Genomic DNA, 23,312 nt, shown 5'->3' on the forward strand with positions numbered 1-23,312 from the left:
TGTTAAATGTTACGATGCAGTAAACTTCATACAAAAAGTTATTAATAATTCTTTTTTATTTACTCCGCATATCTGATTTTTGTAACTGCTATTTCGCCTGAATAATAATAAATGGATCCTGTTTTTTAAACTTATCATCTGATAATTTAAGCTAAGACTACATTTATGATTCTTCAAAAAAAAATAATAATTTCTTAAAATATGTTCTTACTTGGCTGTTGAGTACACTATTTAATCTTGCTCGTTTTTGTGCTGCTAAAAAAAACACAGCATAAATGATTGAAATTCTTCACATATATATATATATAATACATTTTTATTAATTTTTTTTGATAAAGTTGTTCTGTAGAGTAAAATTCTGCGCGGAATTTTATGTTTTTTGAGTTGTTTTCATGTTATTTTTTGCTTATTTCACTTTTTGTAAGATACTGAAAAGTTTTGCATATTTTTTTTTTCTTAAACGGAAAGTTCGTTAATTTTTTATTAGGTTAATAATTATTTGCATTAAGAGATATAGCTTATTTCATTGTAATTTTTTTCTCTTGAAAATATAAGATAAAATATCATTAATTATACTTTGTTTTCAAGAAATTTTTTGTTTCTTGTATTATTTTGTGTTATTTATTGCTCATTTCACTGTTTTTAAGATTTTGAAAAGTTCTGAGTGATTTTTTTAGGAAACAAAGTTCTTAACCTCCTTTATACCATTTGAGTTCTTAAGATTTTGCAAAGAGAAGTTGGTTAATTTATTTATTAGGATAATTAATATTTGTATTAAGGGATATTGCTTATTTCATTGTAGTTTTGTTACACGTAATAACTTTTTTTATGAAGTTGTTCTGCAGAGTAAAATTCTACGCTGTTTTTAAATTTACCGTTTGGTGTTTCTTTCAGCCATTTTTCCGGTACATTTATAGCCAGACGAAGCTGCTAGTGTTCTATACAAGCTTGATGTAAAACCTGTTTTATTAGATTTCCCTCCTTTCCCAACAGCACAAAGTTTCGAGTTCTGGTCTCATCCGATGGGCTAATAATTGATTTACCCACTACAATATTACTACTACCTTCTAATGACCCTTTTTCTAGTTTTTTTTCATTTCTTCTATTAACCGTTCTCCCTTTTTGTCCTCCTCACTTAAAAACTAACTTCTAAATCTCTCTTTAAAGAACTATCAGCAGGTTTATTCTTCTTCTGGGCTTCCGTCCGTGCTCTATTCGGTTAGTGATTGGGAGCTATAGATGTGCAATCTTTAATGAAGCTCCAACACTTTTACCTGTACATGTATGTATCTAAATGAAAGTGGCTCGTTTTGATGTTATACTAGCGAAACACCAAAAAAAAAAATCTTGATTTAAATGATGATGATTTAAATAATTTAGCTGGTATTTTAAGGATGAGGATTTATACTAACTGCTGATGATTTTTTATTTAAGTTATCGTGATTATATGTTATAGTGATGAAGAATGTGATTAAATGAGTATGATGGTAATAAAACTTTAGGTGATAGTACTTTGTATTCAGGTGATTTTATTATTTGACGACTTCAATGATGATGGTGTATATGATATATAGTTTCGTATGATTAGTATGGGAATGATGATGTGATTTGTGTGATTGTGGTTTATTTTATTCTGACGATGGTGATAGTGATCCGATGGTTTAAAATGATGATGTGTTTTGTGTGGTGAGGAATATTTAGATGATTTTGATGATGATATAGATTTGACTGATGAGGATTTTATAGCTGATATGATAGTGATCTATAGAATAGTTTAGAGGGTTTCGGCAGTGGAGACGATGGTTAAATGACGATGAAGAAGAAGATGATTTGGGTTACATTGCTTTCTATTTAGGTGAACTGGAGGATTATAATTTATCTATCTCGACGATGAGGTTAGTGACGATGTTAAACTGATGTTAAACCGACGGTTTAACCTGATGATATGTTTTGGATGATGGGGATAATTTAAATGATTTAGATGATAATTTTGATTTATCTGGTGATAATTTTATAATCTATATTCTGGTGATTTAGATAAAAATTTAGATGATCATTTACATGGTTTAGATGATGAAGATACTGATCAAATGAGAATGGTGTTCTTGATGATGAAGCTTTAGATTATACTGATTTTTTTATTTAATTTGAACGATGATGATTTATCTTAATTTGGCGATGTTTTCAATGATGATGAAATGATATATATATGACGGTTTGAAATGATGATATCTTTTGGATAGTTATGATTATTTAGCTGACTTAGATGCTGATTTAAATTTAGCGGATGAATTTGATTGGATTTTGAAGATTTATATTTAGATGATCATTTCAATGGGTTAGATACTGATTTAGATGATGATTATTTAAACAATACTAGGGTCATCTGAAAAATCAATTTTCCGCACACCATAAAAAAAACAAAGCACTATAACTTTTAAAGACCTACTGCAAAAGATACAGCTATATTTCAGCTGCTTCTCAGCATAACAAGCATCGGAACTGTATCAATTGTTATATCGTCGGTTAAGTATATGCAGTCCAGTCTCATAGAAGTCTGCCGCCTGGGAAGGAAGGCAGCCTGTCATAGTTGCCTGCAACATTTCTCTTGTGGTAAAGTGATGCCCGGACAGGAAAGTCTTCAGATGCAAGAACCAGTGGAAATACTTGAAAGCAACATGGGAGCTATAGGATGGAGGCTCAGACACCTATGGAATTCGCCGTATGCGTCAGATGTTGTCGGGGTACAACACAACACCAGCACTGATCACGTAGTGAAAACATAAAAATTGAGCAATACCGCAGCCGGGACTCGAACCAGGATCTCTCGAATACGCTCCGAGTATGCTATTGTTACATCACGAAGGCATGCAGAAAGTCAAAATCAAGAAAACGCCCTTGCAGCTGGCCCTTTCGTTCGCGTGGATTGGAACTAGTGCCCAGCGACTTTAATTCTCTATTGCTAGTGGGACCCTCACATGCTGAGCGTATAGATATAGCTTCTAAAATTGTATATAACAGTGTAAACAAAATTTCAGAGCAGTTTAAATCCGTATGTACTGATACTACAATTATTTTCAAATAATTTTCATATTTAATGCAATTTAATAATAGAAAGGAATTTGCCTTAATATATATCTTTACAAATCTATTGCTTTTATTTCTGTGATTGCAAATTTTTATAATTAATGTACTGGTGCGCAATATGGTAATCAAACCCAATATGGTAATCTGAGTAAAGCGTTCATCAACATCTGTAGATTCATACAGAACACATAGCTGGAAACAGCAACAAAGGGAATTCTGGAAACAGGCATCCACATGCCAACGCAATATACACTCATTGCCATAAAAATTTGCACACCAAGAAGTAACTGTGAGATCGTAAGGAGATTTGGCATGAAGATACATGTCGGGTAAATATGGAAATGCTTAGAAATGCAGCGTTAGAAATAGCCAATTGCGTAATGCCACTTGATGGCGTTGAACTTGGTTCTTCTTGGGGTATAAAACAGGTAAGCAGAGATTGTTTGAGTGTCTTCTCAATGATAGAGAAAAATTCCAGAGTGGACCTGAAGAAGAAAAACTTATTTATACTTTAACCTTTAGGCCTATCCTAATTTACGCCTCATCTGCTTGCGCTGTGGTTACGGATAAGAGCATCTGTAAACTGAAAATTTTACAATCTAAATTTCTCCGTCTGGTAATTAATGCACACTATTACGTGCGTAACGACCAGCTGCATAAAGACCTCAAATTGGACGTAAAAATATCTCAATCGAAGAAATGAAGGTTTTTTTACGAAAGCCCTTGAGTGCGATACTCTGAGCTATTTCGCTACCTTCCATTATGAACTGTTAGACGAAAATCGAACACTAAGACCCTTTGTAGCTCATATGATTGATACAAATTTTCCTAACTAATTTGCGAATATTGAAATGCTATCGTGACCTGTATATAGTGTAAATAAATTTATCTTATCCATCTTAAGTTTCATATTGTATTACTGTTTGTAAAAAATGCTGTATAATATCCTCACAACAAATCAGCAGACATTATCAACTCACGAGACACAGGACAGCAAATCAAAACTCCTCCAGACCAATGAGTTGAAATTTCCCCACCCACGTGGCAATGGTCACACTCCTTACCTCACCCTCAGCGCTCCTTCAAACACGACAGCAGTTAGTCAAGAAATGCCACACCCAGGCTTCGAACGGCACTACTTCAGAGAGACGGATCACGTTACGCAGGTTCGCATGATAATTCTAGCATATCAGCGGAACTAGGAATTGTTTGAGTGTACTTAATATTTTACTCAGGAAACGCTGAGGTTGACATGCCGTTACGCTGCCATCGAAGCCAATATCAGCAGCTGTCACAGTTCGAGAGGTGGAGAATCATCCGGATGATGGAAGCTGGGTGGTTAGCTCGGCGAGCAGCTCGTCAGGTTGGCCGTTCTGAGTTTTCTTTGAGGAGGTGTTCGACCCAGTGGACATGCGACATGCGACGGAGGACGTGGGCACCACCCCTCCACCATAGGTTAATTGGTGTAGCACCACGTCCACCTTTATCTAAAACAGCCGTGAAGCCACACAAGGGCCCCACACCTGGCGCCCAAACCCAACGCCTAATTCACCCCGGTGGCGGTCCTACTGTCTAAAACTGCCCCCGGGAGCTCACTCCATCCTACCGCCCGGGCACATTATTTATTTAATCATAGAAATAATATACAGATGGCATTACAATGGCTACTCATATGATTACATGCATTTTCTGGTTTTACATACAGATTTTTCTTTCTGGCACATTATATTGCTTTCTAGTACATTATAATTCTGTTTGTTACATTGTTATTCGATTATTACATATGATTGTCTGTAATTACTGATACATATAGTACAGTCATTGGATTTCTGTTTATTAGTTCGGTTCATTGGTAGTAGTTCATGTGTTATAAGCTTTGAGACATTCATAGTGTCGTCCATCCTCGGGTTCCTGCTAAACTTATTCGCTGCAGTTTATATTCACATCCCTTATTTGCTGCAGTTTTATATTCATATCCTGTTGTGAACGTTTGTTTTTGCACCTGTAATAGTGCTTGCTATCAATAGAAACTTATTTACATATTTACACCATTACATAACTCTCTTTCCACATTGAGGCAACACTTGTAATGTTGCTTGCTAGACTGAGGAGGCTTAATTACATATTTGCACTATTTATGCTGAAATCAATTTGCGACGCACTCGATTAATACTTTTGCATCAATCATATTTACATATTTACTTACGCGGAGCATATTACATATTACAAGCGATGCTTATGAAATCTATTTACATAGTTACATTCTTGAGTATTCTCTTAAATACTAGATGTATAATCTTTACTGATACCATTGGGCCTTATGATTGCATAAGATTTCTTATATTAAGGATGGCCTATATGCACATTTTCGAGTATACAGTGCACATTTTCGGGTACATATGTGATAATGCTGTGTGCCAGTAAATTGGAGTACACTTGAAAACACACTTGATTAACACGCTTGCTTAATAAACACATTTGCACTGAGCATATTTACGTTGTACTTTGAGGGGGATGCACTGTACATTGCTTGCTTGCACCACTCTACATTTCTGTTTGTATTGCTTGTTGAAGGTATGACTCATGCAAATTTATATAGTATTACTCGCGAGCTTATTATATTTATTTACATATTTACATTCTTAATACTCTCATTGATTCTGGGTCTATAATTTTTACTGCTGAAATTAAATCTTATAGTTGCATAGGGTATTTTATTTTGAGGATAACATACGGTTTATGTGACGGAGCTCAATTTGGCACAAATCCAGATTAAGTTCCGCTAATTTGTCCATTAGCTGCACAATCTTTTTAATTAGGTGCCGTTGCTTAATCAGATATTTACAGAACGGTTGTCTGTTATTATCTGGTAGTCTAATGTGGAGACCCTCAGTCAGCGGGCATGTCTCCAAGTAATGCTCTGGCGAGCCCGGTTCTCCACATGCGCACTGACTTGTATTGCAGAAACCACATTTGTAGAAAATGTCAGGAAAGGGACCATGCCCTGAGATAAACCTTGCGAGCTGCGTGTTTGCTATATTTCTGTCTGTGTCCACATAACCACAGAAGTAATGGGTCCTCCTCTCTGTGTTGCTCTCGTCCCATTCACATTGCCACTTCCCCATGGCTTTCAATCTCAGCGTACGCTTAAAGTAAGAACGCGGCCATGGTATAACTGTCTCTGCTATTGCTGTTTCTGTGGTGGCCTCCTTTGCAAGCTGATCTGCCATTTCATTCCCTTCATGGCCCTCGTGTGCTTTTATCCATTCTAATGTGATCTTAAAATTTGGATTATTTCTAAGGGCCTTCTGTATCTCTTGAATAATTTCAGAGGGATGGTCGGGGTTCCATATCGCATGTAATGTTGACAAGCTGTCAGTTTTTATTGTGGCCTGCCTGCATCTTATGGAATGTACATAGTGGATTGCTTGCAATATGGCCAAGGCTTCACTTTGGAAAACGCTGTTGTTTTGTCTGAGCCGGCCCTTCCATTTTTCTATGATGAACCCTGCCTCATGGCGGCGTAGGCACAGCCCACTTTCTAGTCCAACTTTGACCCGTCCGTGTAAGCTGTCAGGCCAAGTGGCTGGTTATTATCCTTAGGCTTCACCGAGACGTATACCCCTCTTCCTTTAGCCGCTGGGTGTACATCCAACGGGTTGCAGCTTTCCTCATACTCCTCAGGGGAGTAAATTTCTTCATCAAATGTGACCATTTTTTTAGTTGTAAGACTTGCTGTCGTGCCGCCTCCTCCTCAGCACGGATGTGCAGGGGCAGTAAGCCTGCCAGCACATTAATTTCTTCGCTTGAAGTGGTGCGATAGGCCCGGGTAATACCCAATGCAAAGGGTCGTTGAATGGCATTAAGGTGTGTTTAACCTTTCTCCCTTGCATTGGATAGGCCCATACTGCCGCAGCATACGTGACTATTCTTTCTACCACTGTGGAATACAGCACCTTTTGTATGTGGGGGTTCAGTCCCCATTTATATCCATAGAACATCTTCATTTGTCGAGCTATTGCAGTTGTCCTTAGTTTAAGGCTTTGCACGTGGGGGATCCAATTCATTTTTTCGTCAAAAATGACGCCAAGGTATCTGAGTTTCGACACTATCTTAATCCGCTCTCCATTAATTTTTATTGTGGGCCTGCGTGACGTCATTTACAGGGCGACGACCTGGTCAGACCAGTCGTCGAGACGACCGTCACATCATACAACATGCACGCGTAGAGCCAACTGCCTCATTGGCCGCTATCCGGACACAGGCAGCTGCTTCAATACGGAATCCTGTGTCTTCCCGAACCATCGCAAAGCGCCTGGTTTGAGGGACATCCAGTATAGTAGCACCCATTACGTGTGCTGCCAACTACACCCACCCGACGACGCCTCCGTTTCGAGTGATTTCGCGCACAACAAGATTGTACTTTAACGGAATGGAACCAGGTCACCTTCAGCGACGAATCTAGATTCAATTTGACCAGTGATGACAATCCCTTTCGTGTGTGGAGCACTCGTGGTGAACGCCTCAATCCTGGATCCGCTTTACAGCGACAGACCGTTCCCACAGTTGGTGTGACGGTAAGGGGTGCCATTGCTTACGATACACGGTCACGCCTAATATTGATCCATGGCACAATGGCAGGCCAGCGGTACGTCCATGACATCCTTCAGCCACATGTGTTGCCACTCATGGCAGGGCACCCAAAAGCCTGTTTTCAACAAGACAATGCTCGGCCACACACAGCACGGATCTCACAAGACTGCCTTCGGCACATTACCATCCTTATCTGGCCTGCTCGATCCCCAGATTCGTCACCAAGCGGGTCCATCTGGGATCATTTGGGATGGCGAGTTGGACAGCCGACGAGATTAGCCGAAGCAGAGGCGCATTTACAGCAACTGTGTAACGATATGTCTCAGGACACCGTACGGAACTTGTATGCCACAATGCTCGCTCGTATTGCATCGTGCATTCGCGCTACAGGTGGTTTAACAGAGTACTAAAACTTCCGTTCATGTGTACTTTTTCCTGCAATAAATTATCCTCTTTTCTTTGATTTTCTAATCACTTACTTATATCAAAGTAATAATTATATATGTAAAATTTCGTTTAATTCTGACAACTCTCTCTTTACACAAATTTTTATGGCAATGGTTGTATTTTAATATTAACAAAACGAATCCTGTACTTTCAATTAAAAAATATTGCTCGATTTTTCCATATCAGTTTTCGAGTATTTTTTATACGGTATAAAACTTTATATACTCTCCTTGATTTCGCATCAAGAAATGTTCTATTTCTCATTTTTGGAATGGAACTGCATTGTCTCTTAGAGATGAAGCGGTGGTTTTCTAATGTTTTCTGTCACAGCTGGAAAATTTTTCTGCATGTTTATTACTTCTATGCGTTGCAGCAACGTAATTCCGAACGTAGATTGGAAACTTCAGTGCCAACAATGCTGCATTTAATGTATAGTGTGCGAATATATAGGAAAATTTCAAAATTATTTTATAGTAATAATTTTCACAGCAGTATGGCAATCCAGACTTGTTTCTTTAAATAAAAGAACTAAGAGGCAAAAGTTAGCAATTTGAACATTTTATTGTGAAAAGTGTTTTCCTGGAATATAGCTCCAGTTTTTATTTTTTCCATTCACGAGGATCTAACGGGCTGAAAATGAGCACCTAACCCAGGGATGTTTCATATAATTTCTTTAAATATAGTACAGCGCGATAATATCGTGTGTGATCAACATGAAAAGTAATACAACGGATATAAGTGCTTCGACAAAAATGCTGTTTCGAGTCTAATGTCCCATCAGGGACAAACGTCCGTTTCTGCTCATTAATAACCAAATGCGAAAGGAATACTAAAAAATAAAAACTATTATAGAGACGTAAAATGATAAAAAGAGGAAAAGATGATACTAAAATAAGTGTAATCTCAGAGGAAGTGAGTAGGCTATGGTCGGGGGAGGAGAATCTTAAGACTTTCATATTTAAAACGGTAAAATACCTTTATTAACCCATAAATCGCCAAAACTACAAGGAATGTTTCTTTTCTCATGAAAATAATAACAAATATCAAATTAAGCATTTATAATATAAATTTACATTGAAAATAAATAAAAAAAAAAAAAAAAAAAAAAAATGCTCTCACCTGTGGAAAACGCGAGTGTTGCGTTCGCGCAACGTCAGCGGAATAAGACTACGGATGTTTAGTGAGTAGGATTGTACTCGTGTGATGTTTCTTTTGAGTGGAGCGCAGGATTACATTTTTGATGTATAACGTTTTATAAATCTACCAAATCACTTTACTTTTAATTAATTTAATATTAAAATATACATTGTATTTCTTTTACAAATACAGATTATTTCAATGGAAAGATTCAAGCATGACAAGCTTGATTACAATCATGATGTAAAGCTACATTACATACTTCGCATCTATAAATAGTCTGGCTATGGTACTCTTTACAACAAAGTCTTTTGTTATCAACGGACTTTACGATAAAATGTCTACCATCTCCATACAATGGTTTTTGAATGCTGAATATACTAGGTCTTGCCATTCCTTTCTTGTTCGCCACCAGATTCTGCAATTTCTGGGGGAACAACAACAATATCAGTTTCATTCTGGTCATTATTAACATTATCATCATCTATTTCTTCATCAAAAAATCTTTGAAGGGTAGGGCTTCTTCTAATGTAAGATACCTCGTTCTAGGCATTTTTAAACAACCAGAACATGAACCAGAACATCGAAAGGAATGAGTGAAAAAGAAGATCGACTACCCTTTTCCTGCTGACGTCAGCGCAACACTTATTTTCCTTTCCTTTCCAAATCAAATTTAAACATCTGAGTGATGTAATGTTCTGATAAACGGTGACCTTGACTAAAAATAGATCACTCATAAAGACGGCGATTCTTTCTTTAAATATTTTCAGCAAAAATACACGGTCGATAATTTTGCTTAAATTTGCTTAAAGTATGAGATTAATTATTATAAACAAAATGAATTGTTGAAGGCAAATATTTTTTACAGATATAATCTTCATAATATTCCCTACACAAAATCATCTGCTGGTATAAAATATTTTAGGTAGTTATATTTATATACGCATTTATTTTGACCGTTGCGTGAACGCAACACCAGCGGTTAATGGGTTAACAAAAATAAATTATTGTATGTTACATATCCAGTATGTAAAAACAGGATTTGTAAACATTGCAAGAATACGATTAATCATTTAAAGTGTCAATTGTTTCAAACAAATAGTAAATGTTTTCTCATAAAGCTAAGCATAAAATTAATTTCGGTAATATAAGAAAACATTTTTGAATGAAAGTGATTCTGAAGGGCATTTGTCAGTTATATTCGAGTATTTCGTAAATTGTATATCTGATATTCGAACTAAAATTGGTTTGGTAATCGCGAATAAATATGTCACTGCGCAGTTAGGGAGGACCCTTGCAAAAAGTTAGCATCTTTCAGAGATGATATTTTGTCACCATACAGAATCTGAAGTGTAACACGGGATGGCGTCTAAATGAGGTTATCTCTAAATTTTTGAGTTAAATTTTCCCCTGTGATGGTGAAATTGGCTGTTATGTCGAGGGTCATACTGCAAGGAACTCCTTTGATACTGCCCGTTGATGATACGCGTTCTCTGCTTGGCAAAAGAAATCGAATTTACCCATTATCGAAGTAGAACAGTCTTCACATTTGTTAATTTTCTTGAAATTATCACAACGAAATTGTTGCTCACACGCCTGAAGGTCATTGGATTGAGGTAAATTATAGTAATGCAACAGAGAACCGATATTATCCTTAAGAGCGAAAGCGTATGCTTCAATACCGATACGTTTCAAATTTTCGATGAGCAAGTCAACACGTGCACAGCGCGAAGTATCACATTTTGAAACATCCAGAGATAATAATTTATCCAAATAATTATGGTCGAACATCTTATTATTCGGAAATAGTCAAAATGTCTGAAGTGTCACACGAAAAAAATTAGTAGAAGATTACACATCCAGGGACATAGTATCTTTATACGAAGAGCACGAGGTATCGGCTTACGAACTAGGTCTGGTGCCATTTTAGCTCGTAAAATTCGAAGAATGTCCCAGCGGGAAAATTCAATATCTATGGCCGAAATAATATTCATAGTAATCCAAAAATATCGCAGCAATTAAACACAGCAAAACGATCACTCAAAAAATACAAAACAGCAAGGATCGCAACAGGCATAAATACCCAGGGAACGGTGGGGAGCTATATAGCGAAATGCGGCATGAAACTTCGAACGCGCACGTGAAAGAAATCTTGAAACCAAGCGTATGCTCTGACCGTCTTAAAGGGCTACATAAAAAGCGGTCCTCAACTAAACATAATTCAGCTTTTGAAGGCATAAATCAAATTTTTAATCAAAAAATATTAAAATCTTCAACACGCTGCAAATCAAACATAAGCTTTACATTTTTATTATCTTTTGTGATGGGCATAAAACTGTAGAAATAATTTAGGGACAGAACCTAGCATACAAATTAATACAAAAATAGAATTTATTCATAAGCCACCGCTCTGCCTTAAAAAGACAAAGCAGTTTCATTTAAAACAAAATGTTTATTTATTGTTATGTGTTGCAGTCTCCAACTCCAACTCGCTTATTTGCCGCGATTAACCTGCGAAATCGCAGGTTGTGTTCCGGCTATCGAACTTTGGTGCTTCTAGGAGCGCTGCAGGTAAGGAAATGCCGAACGTAGTTCTCGTGGAGACAGGATAGCAGATGCAGGGGGTGAGACCAATGTCACGTGATGAGCGATAAGACATCTGGTTGGCGATGAGGTATCCAGGCATCGTAGCGCTGTAAATCTGAAGTTTTACAATAGTTATACATAAAATAGTACTAAATCAGTTCATAAAAGGTGTGTGTTGCAGTCATAAATGCAGAAAATAAAATACGATTCCAAAAAGTAAAATAGTATATACAGGAAAAATATAAGTAATATCTTGTGGGCATGGCTGTGTGTGTCACATGATCATCCGGCTAAGATTTCTAAACATCATTATTTACAAGTCAAATAAGTTTTTCAGAGTACTACATACTTAAAAACACAAATTATGTTGGAAAATCCTGGTTTCCACTGAGTAGAAAAGCGGCATATGGACGGAGGTGCCTGTCCTCGTGTAAAATTTCATAGTGAAATAGGTTGAAAATGTCCATATGTTGGCACTCCTTAGCGGCGTCATAAAATGCCGTGTTAGTTCTTCTTAAATATTGTGTTGTAGTTCGCAATTTTAATAATGTATGTACCTCAAGAATGTACGAAAAAACCACTGAGTAAGAAATTGGTAATAACTTTTCTCATAATAATTTCAAATAAACTTTTAAAAATCCATAGCAATATCGTATCGAAACCTGTTTCCATGTCACATGTATTGCATAAAGAAATGTGAAATTTGAAGAACTAATTTTCCTAAATATTTAATACTCGAATCCGTATAAGTTGCATGCATTTGTTTTAGTAAAGTGTTATGACAGATTTTTTTAAGAGCTGTCGGAGACAAATGATAATATTCCTCGACAGTAATGAACGAGAATACCATGCATTTGTTCAAAAACAGAAACGAAGTATTTGTGAGATTTATTCAACATCCAAGTCTTAATTTTAACAGTTTTATATTATTTTTCTCTACTAGCCAGGTATAGTTTAAGTGTCTCAATTGGGTATCAAAACGCGTGTGTGAAAACACTGATCTGCGCTTTGTTACTAGATATTTTTTCCTTAAATTTAGTTTTTTATATATCAAGGTGTCTGTAGTCGATGTGTATATTGTATTAATTCGGGAAGTTCCCTGATTCTTTAAACATGAGTATACAAGCAGCAGTGAAAGTAAAAAATAATTATGAAAACCAAATAGTCTATAACGATTTTAATGCCAAGTCATAAATAATCAAATGAATAACTTCAAATTTCTGAATTTGTTTAATATCACAATTTTCAGTTCCGGTTTTGGTGAGAATCGAAATAATATAAATTTGAATTCAAAATCATGAAAATCCTCATGATTTTCACGATTTTGTTCTTACAAATCCTTGACATGATAAATAGTATCATAATAATGCTAAATAACTGAAGAAAAATGCATTTGCTGGCTCTCTAAGATTACTTGGATGGCCTCTAGGTTCAGACCAATAGCTTTTAAGATTAGTGTTTTTGAGCAGAATGAAACATTAATTTTTAACAGAGTTTTGGTCTAATAGTTCATGGTATCGATCTATTAGACTTTGCTGTATTTTCAGCACAAAGACCATATTCTATTTGTTAATCTGTCACAGCTCAAACAGCACGGTAACCTAATCTGCAAACTATGTTCGCTTGAGATGAGTAAACCTTGTTAGAAAGCTAAACTATTTGTGAAAACTGCATCTAACGTCTATCATTCAAATTTACTTTAACTTGTTGACGAATTTCTGGCCTTAAAAGCTATGTAACTGGAATCAGAAAACAAGTTTGATGAAAAAACAAATAACCCACATAGCACAAAAACATGCCTGGGATATCCCGAAGATGTTGCTCGCGGGGTATGCGCACATCCTCAGGACATCGCGGAATATCTCTCGAACCTCCTAAACACCTCCTCCAGAGTTCTTAGTGTCACATCCCAGTATATCCTCAGGACATCCTAACTAAGTCCCATCGACAGCGTACGGCATGTTATTAGGATATGAACTCTTACTTATTACATCCTCAGGACATCCCACTCACCTCCTAAACACAACCCATTTTATCCAAAAATCATCCTATCTATGTCCCATCAACAGCGTATGGGATGTTGGTAGGATTTAAAGTCCTACTTACTACATCCTCAGGACATCCCACAATATCCCAATTTCCTCCTAAACTCATCTTCCCGAGTGCTTAATGTCACATCCCAGTATATCCTTTGGACATCCTATCTAGGTTCCACCGACAGTGTATGGGATGTTATCAGGATTTTAAATACTAATTACAATATACCTTTGACCTCTTAAATACATACTGTCAACTGCTTAGTGTCACATCCCAGTATATATACAGAGAAAACTTCCAGTGAAAGTATATGAAGGTGTAGTGATGATCTAAAACCTAATTACTTTACACAGATAGTCTCAAATCCTTCTCCTATGGTTACTATCGAAAAATCAGAAATGTTGAAAATATTTATACAACATATTTATGTATTTATGAATCAAAATACATGAGAAATCGCAGTGAGAAAAAGCACTGCTACCTTAATCTGTGATTATATATAACAAATTCAGTGAATTATAGTTAACAAACAGTGAAAATATTTATATTTCTGAAATATTTTATATATAACATTTTCAGTTTCGCATATGTGGCAGCTTGAGATTTTTTTTAAGTATACCAATTTTTTTAAATGTCTAAAAATTTTTGTATTTTCAAGGAAAGCTTATTCTTTCACCTTTAGTATATAAGTAATGGTAATTTACCAGATAAAATTACGTAATGGGGAATACAGAAAAATATCTAACCACTTACTTTTGACTTCATCTGCAGAGAGACTAAACATGTAGTTCAGCTAAATCTGTTATAATAAATATTTATAATAATGCTAAATCCTGCAATAACTATTAATATGACAAATTTTTGTAAACCTATTTATTTGGATGAAAACTAAACACATTCAGAAATTTATGGCACTATATTATGGTTAACAGAGGAAAAACACTTTTCAAAATTCAAAATAGTTTTTATAAATCCAATTTATCACATTTTCCTTAAATTCCTGAAAAATAATCTTAGATCCATGTAAAAGAGGAATATGTATTCATCTGTATATAAAAACTCTAAATACTGGAGTTAAACTGGAGCTTAGCCATTGCCAAAAATAAATAAAATGCAATTACTACATGTGAATATAATTCATAATTAAATTTAAACAAATCACTATTAGAATGCAAATTAAAGGAAGCTTTTAAAATATTTTAACATATAGTACCTATAAACAGAGTAGCCATTATTTGTGTTGTATCATAAATTATAATACGACGTTTAGCTTAAGAGAGCTTCTCCTGACGCATGCGCCGTTCGCGTTTATCCGCGCGGTGTATGATGACGTAACTGTTTATTACGTATGTATGTATATGTATACCATTCTTACTTCTTCGCCCTTTTTTCTCTGCTGTATGCAACTATGTTTAAGTTAATCTCTGTCATTAAAAATGTTCATTGATATTACAATCTATTTAGGCTCATTTATTTCTTCAATTTGACTATTCGATTATAGTAAAATAAACATGGGGTATGCCTTTTAAATTTTTTATGTCAGAAATTAAACTCAACCTACCAGCTGAACCATATGAGCAGTTGTATCAGTCAGCCACTGGTAGGTAACCTAAATAACGAATCAACATATAAAGTTGCCAAAATAAGGAGAGAAACAAAATTATGATAATCACATCTTACCTAATCATAAAATTTAATGTGTAGGCAAGTCTAAAAAGAGTGAAAAGGAATTTATTTTGCAACACAAAGTAAAGCTGTCTTGCAGGAGCAAAAAAACTTGTCTCATGAGATAGTAAAAAATAATTAACTGTATCTGGTAACATTTATCTGACAACACATAAGTAATTGTTAACTACGTGCAGAAAATAAAATCTGGTCATGATAAGCAAAATGCAATTTTAAACTTTTGAGTTTAACTGCAGAAATCTACGAAAGACGTATATTTTATGTTGTAGCAGTAGTAAATCAAGATGCGGCTAATCTTTACTGTATGGTACACCTTGTTTTTTGTCTGAAAAAATCGCCAAGTGGTATTGGTTGTTCGTGAAATCTGGAAGCCCATTGCGACAAATAAGTTTTTCCGTTATTGTAATGTTGATAATGTTGGCGAAAATAGCCTTTGAAAAAAATAAGTTTTTGTCAATATAAAGGGGTTATTTCTGGAAATATTGCCAACGTGTTGTGATAAATTTAGTTTTGGGCTACATTTTGTAATAGTAACCCTTTTGTACGGACCCGTGTTTTTGGTTCTTACCATTCTTTTTAATTGCTATGTTTGGTTGCACGTAAGTGGTATGGTCTTGTATTTTGAACTTGCTATTATTTTGGTGTGGGTACCATCGTTTGAGTATGTCTGAGGTGAATAACAGACGATGAATTTAATTGAATTGCTTATCTGGAGGATGGAGGAAATGGTGGTGGAAAGCCTAAACGTATGCATGTGAAAAAAAAGGTATGTTAAAAAAATGACGCTTCATTTATTTATTCGTCTCTGTGTGTTAATTTTTCTTTTTGTTGTTTAATATTTTTATGTTAGAAAATATGTATTTTTGGTAACTTATTCCTCTCTGTTTTTGTATTTTTGGTTGTCTCTGTGTGTTAAGACAGTGGCAAATATTTTCTTGTAAACATGATATTTTTAACTTTCTGGTTTTCTTAAAGTGAAAATAGATCAATGTGTACATGTGCAAAGTTAAGGCAGTGCACAATACCTAGTTTGTGCAGTTTTCTGTTTTTTTTTTTTTTAAGTTAAAATAGGTCGATGTGTACATGGACACCAAGTTTGTGTATGTCTTTGACTTCTTATTTTGGTTTTGTGTAACGGCAATCTTGAAATTTGTGCCGATTCTTCCAGGTGACGATCTTGATATAAAATAAGAAACGATTTGCCAAGGGTTACCGTAGAGTAAATTTTTACCAAAGATGTTCTACCATAATCATCATTTCAGTGGTTTAAACACTAGTGGAACAGTATTCAGAGATGAAGATTTCAGTTTTGTTTACACAGCATGATGGTTTAGGCACTCCAGCCGTTACGGTGAACAAGATTATAATAAACATAGCCAAAACAATTATCTATAAATATCGACGTATAAAACTGCATGAACTAATATATTTCTTATGCTAGTATGTACAGAATCCTTAATCGAAGTGAAAATGAGAAGACTGTGCCTGACTTACGTGATTACAAACTTACTCTGAGCCGTTTTTCTGTGACTCTTTTACTGTGTAGAGCTGTATAGAGATTTAGAATTAATCAGTAAAGGCTTGCAACGTAATAACGTCACAAGAGGCTTTTTTCTCGACAAAGCTAAGACTTTCGATCGTGTTTGGCTGGGTGCTCTTATTTACAATTTACACATTTCGGGGCTCCAAGAGTACATTAAACACATAATTAAATGCTGCATGACAGGTAGACACTTTGTCTTTCGTGTCACAGGAATTCTCTCTACACCTAAACTTTTCCTTGCAGGCGTCCCCCAGGGAAGTCTTCGCGGACCTATACTTTTTAATATATACGTGAATGACATACCCACTCTGAACAACACAAAACTCGCAATGTATGCTGATGACACTGTGATCCTTACACAAGGCCGGCTATACAACAGCTACAAAACCACATACATGCATTAGAGACTTGACTCATCAGATGGAAAATTAAGGTTAATGTGGAAAAGACTCAGGCAATCCTGTTAACAAAAAAGGAGAAGTTCAATAAAAACCTACATTTCTACGGAGTGTCAATTCCCTGGTACAGGCAAGTCCGACCAGGCCCGGTCGTTACAAAAACATAATACAAAAATTTCACCCTTTGGTGAAATTTATCGAACTTCTTAGTAGCTGAGTTTAAGGTCAGGTACATGTCATTCACAATCATTTCCGGAATTTATCCCTCCATCTTTTCTCAGAAACTGAGTAGCCGGGCTTCCCAGGCCCGAGACCCTCGCTAGCATTGTCATTTAAAAATGTGAAAGATGTCAGGCAGTTGCAAAAATGTCACGCTATTTGATTTATGACGATGAAATGAAAAGATTACAGAAACTATTAGCCGAAATGTTGACTGATGAAAATTCAGTTAATGAAGAAGACGATGAAATAATTGATGAAGAACAGTTTAGTGATCACCAATCGAATTCTGAAGAGACATTAGATTCAAGCGATGAATCTAGTAATGAATTCAGCATTTCTGTTTCCGTGAATTGATATCTTGTCAAAGATAGCCATCAAATTTGAAAGGTAGAGAGCTGCTCGACACAAGAATATTACAGAAATCAGATCATTTATCTGTCTTCTTTGTTTTGGAGAATTTTGTTTTAAAATAGAAGGCTTCTCACGTAAATGTTGCGAAGTTTGGGCGACTGACGGGACAGGGCTTGACATTTTTCATCGAACAGTGTCTCATAAACGTTTTTTAATCCTAATGAGATGTTTGGGATTTGATGACCTAAGAGATCGTCCTTCTAGAAGAGAAATGGATAAACTGGCTCCGGTAAGAAATGATTTTGAAAAGTTCGTTAAAAATGCTGGCGAATACATCACAACTGACGAAAAATTAGGACCTTTTATAAGAAGATGCTCCTTTCTTCAATACATTCCAAGTAAACCTGCAAAATATGGAATTAAAGTTTTTGCTGTTTTTGATGCAAGGACATTTTGTACTTCAAATCTTGAAATTCATGCAGGAACACAACCCAAACGGTCGTGCAGCTCAGAAAATGGTCTTGATAAAGTAGTCAAGAGGTTTAGAGAGCCTATTTTGAATCCAGGGCGCAACCTTACCGTGTACAACTGGTTTACCAGTTATACCTTGGTAAAGAATCACCTTGAAAAGAAAATTACGCTCGTGGGAACTATCAGAAAAAATAAAAAAGAACTGCCAATATATTTTACTTGTGGCAGAAAAAGAGAAGTTTGATCATCATTATTTGGATTTCAAAGAAATATGACATTAGTTTCCTACACACCAAACAAAAATAAATGCGTTGTTCTATTGTCCACCATGCATAATGACAGAGCCATCGATGTTTCGACTGGAGAAGCAAATAAAAAAAACAGAAATTATGACTTTTAATGATTTAACAAAGGGTGCTATAGATGTAGTAACCATTTATAGTACTGCTAGAATTAGCAACAGATGACCAATGGCAGTATTCTTTAGTATGTTCAACATTGCAGCTATGAATACTAGAATATTATTGTTATCTTCGAGGACGCCAGTAGTGCAATATAGAAAACGAAGTTTATTTATCAAAGAATTTGCATTAGAACTTTTCAAGGATCACATTCAAGAAAGAAGCTCGCAGCAAAATTTCCACGCGAATTGAGTGAAAAATGAAATTGCAGATATAGGGAAAATTGGGAAGGACACTCGCCAAAAAAACAGGAGTGTTCTAGGGAAAGATGCCATATATGTAATAGCGTAAAGGACCGAAAACCACAAATTTGCTGCGCTAAGTGAGAGAAAAATGTTTGCGGTAAACACAGCGCGATTTTTTGCAAAAAAAATGTGAAATGTAAGTTTTTTTTTGAAAATATTTCTGTAAAAATTTAATATTACATAAATTAGTATTAAATTTCGTTTGCTCACAAAAAGAAATCAGTCTGATTTTTTCTGTTAATGATAAATAATTTCAATCTTAAAAGTGTATTAAAATACAATTTTTTTAGAATTATTAAATTCAAAGTATATTTTTATATTTTATATACTTTTTATTATTTAATTTTTTTCTTCGATTACACAAACAATTTTATTTTTATTTCGTTAAGAAATAACGTTTCGGACCTACGGAGCCCGACGCGCGTCCTCGCGTAGCTAAAAGCAGCGCGCGTCTTCGCGGGTTAACAGCGTGAAATAGCATTCTTTCTATAGACAACAAGTTACTCATTTAACAAGTCCCTTCTACGTCCAATATTGCCTTATGCTTGCTCTGTTTGGGCTTATTCTAGTTGATCCTTAAGGAAGAAATTGAAAACTGCACAAAACGGGGTTTTGAGACAAATTAGTAATGTTTTATGGTAGCTTCGGATTTACAGATTTGCATGCTGAACTGAAAATTGACCACATTTTAACCTTTTACTATCGCCTTGCTAAGAAATTCTATAAAGACATAGAGTTTATTAACAACACTGCAATTAAAATTTATGATTACGACGCAAATGATCAATGTAATATCAAAAGTCCTATGGCCGTTCTTAGTTACACTCTTGATTAAGCTTAACTGCACCATGGCTACCTTATATATAGTATGATTTTGTATTGTATGTAACTGTTTACTTTTAACTTGAGCTCCTTACTTAATTTATTCTATGATTATGATCACATTTTTAATAATGCTGACTGGGTCTTGTATTTACCAAATGTTTGCTTGACAATTTTCATGTGTTCATTTATTATTGTTCCCAATGGCTCGACGGAGTTTGCAGCTTTTCTGGACAGCATTTTCATCACCGAATCATGTATGCGTGTTACAAATATTCATCAAGTCATTTATTAAGGCCATTATAAATAATTATTTGAAAAAAAACCCTTAAGATATCCTGGGCATATTTATATAATACTATAAGTTGTAACTTTGTATTGTACCCGAAGTGGCATATTTTCATTTGTGGATAGGGTCTAAGACCCAGGCACCCCGGTGCTACACCATCACTCGTTGCGTAATCTGTTAAAAGATGCCTAACACTCACAAAGACCTCACAAAAACTGAGTACTATCAGCCCTCTTTTCGATGCGAGCAAAATTTTGAAAAGGTTATCCATGCCAGAATACATCCTTTTTTGACAGATTTCCCGCACAGCAATTTGGCTTTAGAAAAAATCTCTGTGACGAAGCAGTTGGTGCGTCTGACAGAATTTATTAGAGGTGCCTTTAATAATAAACAATGTGTTGTCTTAGTCATGATAAACGTGGCTAAAGTGTTCAATAGCGTCGGCCCGAGGGTTAATTTTCAGGCTTATTTAAGCTCGAGTTCTCTAGGGAATTAACCCTAATTGTGAGTTTATTTATCACTGAGAACATTTCATATCTGCATTTCATATACTTTGAACAGGAAGCAGGTGTGCACTAATGATGGTCAGAGTTCAGTTTGATGTCCCATATTGTGCACTACTACATATTTGAAAAGATAAAATTATTTTATTAACAAAGGCAAATATTGTGTGTAATATATCCAATTTGTACAGAGTAGAATTTGTAAAGTGTAGGACTATGTACAAAGCAGAATGTTTTAAACAGTGTAAGAATACAAGTAATCCTTTAAACTGTCCTGAGTCACAAACCACTAATAAACCTTTTCCCACTAATCTGATAAAATTAATTTCTAAAATATAGGAAAACTCATACGCATGAAAGTGTTTGTGGAGAGAGGAGATTTTTCAATTATATGCTGTCACAGGGGGTGATTAATAGTTATTAAATTCATTTTATCGCTTAGGCTGTGAAGCAGATATTGTTAAAATGTTTGCATGTCAGTTTAAACTTGTGTTCATTTCTCATATTAAGCAGTATCATGAATGAATAACTTTATTTACCAGTCGACAATGCAAGTTTTTAATTTTCTGCATTCTTTTTTCAACGGTTTTATTGGAACGTTTTTATTATGTAAAAGGCTAAAACACTTGTCTGACGCCTACACTTCACTGAAGATTAACATTTATTTGCATTCTTTCCTATCGGATTTCACAAACAGAAAATCAGTTACTGTTCTTTTTAATTTCACGGTGGTTTAATTCTTCTACTCCAACTTAACGTTTATCAAAACTACGTGATGATGCAATAAATCGAATCGATGCGATCGAAGCCAACTCTACATCAATGGCATTCCTTTAAAAGAAATTCTCAATTATTAAACCTATGATTCTATGCCCGGATTTACATTAACATGCTCTCGTTTGATATTTTATTACAAATACTTAATTTTCACTTGTAATTAATAATTAAAATTTTGCCTCAATGTATAGCTTAATGCCTTAATGTTTGACTATCATATGGGAGTGTCTACTCTAGATTATGTATCCTGACGGGTTTCCAAATATCAACCACCTGCCTTTTAAACTGGTAGTTTTCATCTATCACATTTATCTCGCATTTAGTTCTCAATTTTTCGCACTACTTATAAAACTCGGAATTAAAGCATGTTTACTTTCATTATCGGAATTCGAACATTCGTCAGTTGTCTCGTACCATCTTTCAAGCTTGTTATTTAAACTACAATTAAATTCCTGTGTTTACTTCCACCAAGCATAATCATCCTATAAGCCACGCCTCTCCGCTATGTTGGGTTACCAGCCCGAACATAACTTTGCATTACGCTGTGTCGGCGAAGCGGTTATCGTTTGTAATTTCAATTTTACACCATCGCTTAAGCTGCAGAGGGCAACACAAAGAACTGTGATATAGCATGACCGACTCATCCGCGACCATGATCGCAAACACGCATGCGCATTTCGGACCGAATTATTCTCAAAATAGGGTGAAAGGATGGGGACTTTCTTTCCCTCCAGCATAGCTTTTCCGGAGATGAGAAGACCTTTCACGTCGCAGCAAGTAATACCACCCCTTTTGGACGAGTCTATGTGTTTTGGCACAATGCCAACCAGGGTTGCGCTTGAGAGGGTGATCGATTCATAACAGGCATCCTAGATTTATTATTATGTTAACGAAACTAGTAGTCTCTACAAAACATTACTACTTGTTTATTACTCACCAGATTTCTCGTACACTTTTACGTTAGAACAATTCAGCTAGTGTTACGATTTTAATATTACGTGGCCGTATCTTCTCTTTTTTTAATCAAATTGCGTTGTCTCTTGAGGCGAAGCGGTGTTTATATAAAGTGTGGCATTACAGCACTCCTGTCTACATCTCGAAACGTCAGTATGTATGTGAGGCGGTTCTATAACTTTCATCCAAGAGGGAAGCTAGAATTCTTGCACATGCGATTTTCCCGTCTATTTTTCCATCGCTAACGTTTAAAAAATTTTCAATGCTACGACAATTTTCCAAAGAATATACACAGACGTCTTTGCCTTTTCAGGGCCAACTCAACAGCTCTTCTCGAAACAATCGGATACACTAGCCCGTATCGGATTGTTTGTGGAAAGAACCAAACAATGTTTACCCAGCGAAAACGTTTGTACTCGTTTTCGTAAAACATACATACACACAAAGACACTACTTGTGTTTTTTTCTTTTCCCTCTGCTGAAGATTTTCCCTTGCTGAAGGTTTACTTGAAACATATGATTTAAAGTTTCCAATAATAAATGCTTTTTATGTTTATAACAACTTTTAGATGTTTAATGTAGATGGGATGTATCTGATTTTAAACTGCTGTAACTGTTAATATAATTTTACGGATGTCAATTTACTAAACTGCTTAGAAAGTTACTTATAACTCCACCGACTTGAAATGTAGCAACTAATTTG

The 23,312-nt window shown here is 35.5% G+C and overlaps 1 protein-coding gene and 1 long non-coding RNA gene across 2 annotated transcripts in view; one reads left to right on the forward strand and one right to left on the reverse strand.

Moving 5' to 3' along the window:
• The window catches only part of LOC146998822 (uncharacterized), a 276,872-nt gene extending 258,782 nt beyond the window's left edge, over positions 1–18,090 (forward strand). The window contains exon 3 of the mRNA XM_085812274.1: positions 17,926–18,090. Within this exon, the coding sequence (XP_085668400.1) occupies positions 17,926–18,090 (165 nt within the window). The remainder of the gene's footprint in view (positions 1–17,925) is intronic.
• Positions 1–23,312, reverse strand: part of LOC146998823 (uncharacterized) — a 182,473-nt gene that overhangs the window by 132,947 nt on the left and 26,214 nt on the right. The gene's annotated exons all lie outside the window — the stretch shown is intronic.

The sequence above is a fragment of the Stegodyphus dumicola genome, chromosome 2 (genome assembly GCF_044657685.1).
Source record: "Stegodyphus dumicola isolate Sdum_Otavi_A_Nest chromosome 2, ASM4465768v1".
Taxonomy (NCBI): domain Eukaryota; kingdom Metazoa; phylum Arthropoda; class Arachnida; order Araneae; family Eresidae; genus Stegodyphus; species Stegodyphus dumicola.